General features: G+C 37.5%; 2 protein-coding genes across 2 annotated transcripts; both read right to left on the bottom strand.

Moving 5' to 3' along the window:
* Positions 1–1,247: 1,247 nt before the first annotated feature.
* LOC122294944 (flavonoid 3'-monooxygenase CYP75B137-like) lies at positions 1,248–2,111 on the bottom strand. The gene has a single exon (XM_043103937.1). It carries the CDS (start codon positions 2,086–2,088, stop codon positions 1,492–1,494), a length of 597 nt encoding a protein of 198 aa, XP_042959871.1. The 5' UTR covers positions 2,089–2,111; the 3' UTR covers positions 1,248–1,491.
* Positions 2,112–2,114: 3 nt separating this feature from the next.
* Positions 2,115–3,877, bottom strand: LOC122293623 (flavonoid 3'-monooxygenase CYP75B137-like). The gene is made up of 3 exons (XM_043102155.1): positions 3,786–3,877; positions 2,306–3,260; positions 2,115–2,124 (listed from the first exon to the last, which is right to left on the bottom strand). Exons 2-3 carry the CDS (start codon positions 3,250–3,252, stop codon positions 2,115–2,117), a joined length of 957 nt encoding a protein of 318 aa, XP_042958089.1. The 5' UTR covers positions 3,253–3,260; positions 3,786–3,877.
* Between the last annotated feature and the right edge of the window lie 244 nt (positions 3,878–4,121).

Consider the following 4,121-nt stretch of genomic DNA (forward strand, 5'->3'; position numbering starts at 1 on the left):
TGAAAGGGGCTCCGGCGTGAGAGAGAGAGAGGAGAGAGAGAGAGAGGCGGGGGGGTCGACGCGGGAAGGGAAAGAAAAAAAAAAGAAAAGAAAGAAAAAAAGAGGAAAAGAAAGGAAAAAGAAAGAAGAAAAAAGAGAAAAAGGAAAAAGAAAAAGGAAAAAAAGAAAAGAGGTGTAGGGAAAGAAGATGAGGTCTAATCCTCATTCCGGGAAAATAACACTAAACCGCCGCAAAGATATTAAAAATTATAAACAACTAAAAGAAATAAAACACAACATCAATTAAATTAAAAACTAATTTTCGCAATAATTTAAAATAAATAAGCTAATATGTTAATTAAAATAAAAACAACCATTTCAGCGAAAATACAAGCGAAAGCGGGTCATCACAAAAGTAATTTACCTTTGATAAGTTCAAGAATTCAATCAAGAACAAGAGTAGTAAACTTAACTCACAATGAAAATTCAATATTGTCTAACTTGAAGTGGGCAGTCACAAGATGTTTAAATACTCCCCAATAAAAATAACCCAAGGCGAAAAACAAGGGCCCTTCCCAAAAATACCCCTAAGTGAACAGTGTGGCGCTACAATACCATAAATAGTGCCGCGCTACAATAACTCCTTGAAACCCTAGTTCAACAAAATCATAACTTTCTCAACATATCCTTAATTCATTCTCATAATAAACCCAATTATTCTAAGCTAAAATAAGTCTTTTAAATAAATTAAATAAGTTGAAAGCCTTCAAGTGCCCAAAGCCGTTAAGTCATGTTGCTCTCTTCCATAGCTTGTATCAAATGAATCAAAACTGGTTCTCATTCTTTCAAGCCCATCTTGAATGTTGGGCTCTTGCTAGCTTCATCCCAAGTAGATTGCACCAATCTTTGCATTGTCTCTTTAATCTTCTTGGCTCTTGATCTTGTAATTAGCCCATCTGGAACTTGCAAAGGATCTTTAGGACTAGGCCTACCTTGGTTCCCATCATTATTGCTCTCCCTTTATACCACTAACCAAAGTTTTTGCTATTTTGGTTTATGGTAAAAACAATTCCATTGCTAATGTTGTATATTATAACACATTTTGGCATACTAATGGAAAAAAATCATGGAGACGCTTTATAAGTGTCAATGTTTTAGAATTGACGAAGATGATCATGCATGCAGACTTCATTTACATGATCATTATAATACAAAACACCCTAAAAATCTTTGTTTACTAAAAAACCATTCGACTGACAAACGAAGAAGAAAAGGAAATGCCAAAGTAAGATTTTATTCATAGGCCAATAATTGCGCAAATCTAGATACAGGTGAGTGTACCTATAAGCCTCTTTGCAGACAAGCAAAATGGCATTATTTGGAAACCATCATTACATTGTCTATAGTACTACAAGAAGTGAGAAGCATCAAAACCTCACAGTTATTGTGCATAAAAATGCTTTATACAAGGTATTAGTATGGAAAGCAATAGAGTATACTTCTCGCATTGTACTATTCTGTGTAAAGCTCAGACTTGGATAACCTTGGAGTTGGAATTGCAATGGTTGGATTCTTCTTCTTCATAACAACAGCGAAAATGTCAGAAAATTCTATCTCTGAACCTTGTGGCAATTTCCACTCATAGGAATGCAAAAATGAAGCCAATATGTATTTGAGTGTCCTATCCCCTAGTGCAAGCCCTGCGCATATTCTTCTCCCAGACCCAAATGGAAGATACTTAAAATTGTTGCCTGAATAATCAAACCTACCATAAGCATTGTTTAGAAACCTCTCAGGTTTAAATTCCAATGGATTGTCCCAATAGTTTGGATCCCTGTGTATAGCCCAAGCATGCAAGAAAATACTAGAACCTTTGGGTACACGGTACCCTCCAATGATGCTAGACTCACTTGGAGTACGCAGTAATAGGAATGGACTAGGTGGGTGCAAACGAAAGGTCTCTTTAATAACTGCTTCTAAATAATGTAATTTGGGCAAATGAGATTCTTCAACCAAGTTGTCCAACCCCACAATTTCTGTTAATTCTTCAGTGACCTTTCTCATTATCTCTGGATGCTTCAACAACCTTGCCATCACCCACTCCGACATGGTCGTTGTGGTGTCTGTTGCTCCTATCATTGTGTCCTGTTTAAACAAGAGTAAGGTGATCAGCTCAATTGAAAATTGAAAAACAAACAAAACAAATCAAAATAAAGTTTGGATGTCTATGAATTAGTTAAAGTTATTAATGGCAAAATCAACCCCCCTGTTCGGCTCGCAAGTACTAATGAAACACAAAAGTAAAAAATCACACACACACACACACACTCTTACAAGAAGCATGGCCTTGACTTGGGTCATGCTCATTGATGGTGCACCGTTGTCTTGCTCCCTTAGTTCCAAGAGAACTTGCAAAAAGTCCTTTTTTCCTGTCTTTGACGTTCCCTCTTCTTTAGCTTTGGCCAAACTCTTGATCTGTTTGTCAATAGCATAATCAAGTACTCCATCAATGGTTTCGGAAATTCTCTTTGCTTTCCTTCCGATCCCTTGTAAATCAAACCCTGCTAAAGTAGGGAAAAGGTCTGAAACATTTGGTTTTCCAAGAATCATCATTAATTCATCAAAGATGTGCTTAAACTCTGCTCCAAACATAGCCCCTTCCACTCCACGTAGCGTGCCACCCCACAACATGTTCATGATGGCATTCATCACCGTAACAAACGCCATGTCCCCTAAATCTATAGGGGTGCCTTTTTTGTTGTACACATTTCTAATGGTGTTCCTTACCTCTTCTCTCCTTAAAGGGAAAGTACTATCAAGATTTGCTGGACTTAACATTTCTCTCACAAATATCTTCCGCAACATCTTCCAGTCAGGACTATTCAAGGAAAGAGCAATATCGGCTCCCCCATATGTGACAGTATGTCCAACTATGTTAATATCACAGTTGGAAAATATTGCATCTTGGTCACGAACAACTTCTTTAACTAGCAAGGGTGAGCTAATTACAATGGACAATTTATTTCCAAGCCAAACCTTATAGATGGGGCCATAGATCCCACATAGTTCATGAAATTTTGTATGTAATTCTGTACCTACAAATGGAAGGTACCCAACTATTGGCAAGCCACGAGGACCTGGTGGCAATGGAGGTATTGCAGCCTTTCTTTGATTCTTGACGGCCAACCATAACACCACAAATATACTGATCAAAATAGTGAGAGTTGAGCTAGAAAATCTCTCGTCACCAGCATAGGACCTCCACCATCCCATTGCTTAAGCTACATTCAAGTGTAGGGCAAAGTGAGAAAAGGGGTCAAAATTAGGAATATGTATGTTATGTGTGTTTGGTTGAAGCATGGCCTGGAAGGCAAGGGATAGAATGCGACTTAACGGTGGGATTTGAGCATGTATAGATATTTCATTACAGAGAATTGAAGTGTTAGATTTATAAAAGGTTCTCATAAAATAATGCTCACATATTACTCTGTGGTTACGCCTTACCTTTACCATTGATTATTGGGAAGGAAATCACATGGGCAGTTACAGTTTGAGTCACCTGGGCTTAAGAAGTCTTAGGGCTTAAGAAGTCTTATCAACATGTGGATGTTTTACATTTTATTTAGGTAGTTAGGTGGTTTGTGGAGGTTTGGGCTCTCTCTTTTCCTTCCAATTTTTTTTTATTTTTTTTAATTTTCTTGCAGCTTTTTATAAATTTTAATAATATTTTATTCAACTTTCATCTAAAACCATACCATCTCATCTCATCTCATCTCACTATCTAAACCATAAATGAAGAGACTTACAAGTTGGAACTTTGGACGAAAGTCACCGCTTGATCTTTGAGAACAAGAGTTTTACAAATATATAAGGAGAAGTTTTTAGAATTCTGTACAACTCCTGTACTTTGAGCCCACCTTTATATAGAGCTAGCCTGAAGTCTTGAATATTTGCTTCGGATTAGTCTACTTTCTCCTGAACTAATCCGTAGAAAATTCAAACTCAAAGTTTCAGTGCCGAAAATTCGGCCCCAAAGGTCCTAATCCTGACTTTGTTCGTTCGTATGTGGTTTGAATATTCATCATCATGTGCTGATGTGCTAAGGCGAGATGCGTGCACCAACGGCCGTGGCCACGTGATAA

The sequence above is a fragment of the Carya illinoinensis genome, chromosome 14, assembly GCF_018687715.1.
Source record: "Carya illinoinensis cultivar Pawnee chromosome 14, C.illinoinensisPawnee_v1, whole genome shotgun sequence".
Classification (NCBI taxonomy): Eukaryota; Viridiplantae; Streptophyta; class Magnoliopsida; order Fagales; family Juglandaceae; genus Carya; species Carya illinoinensis.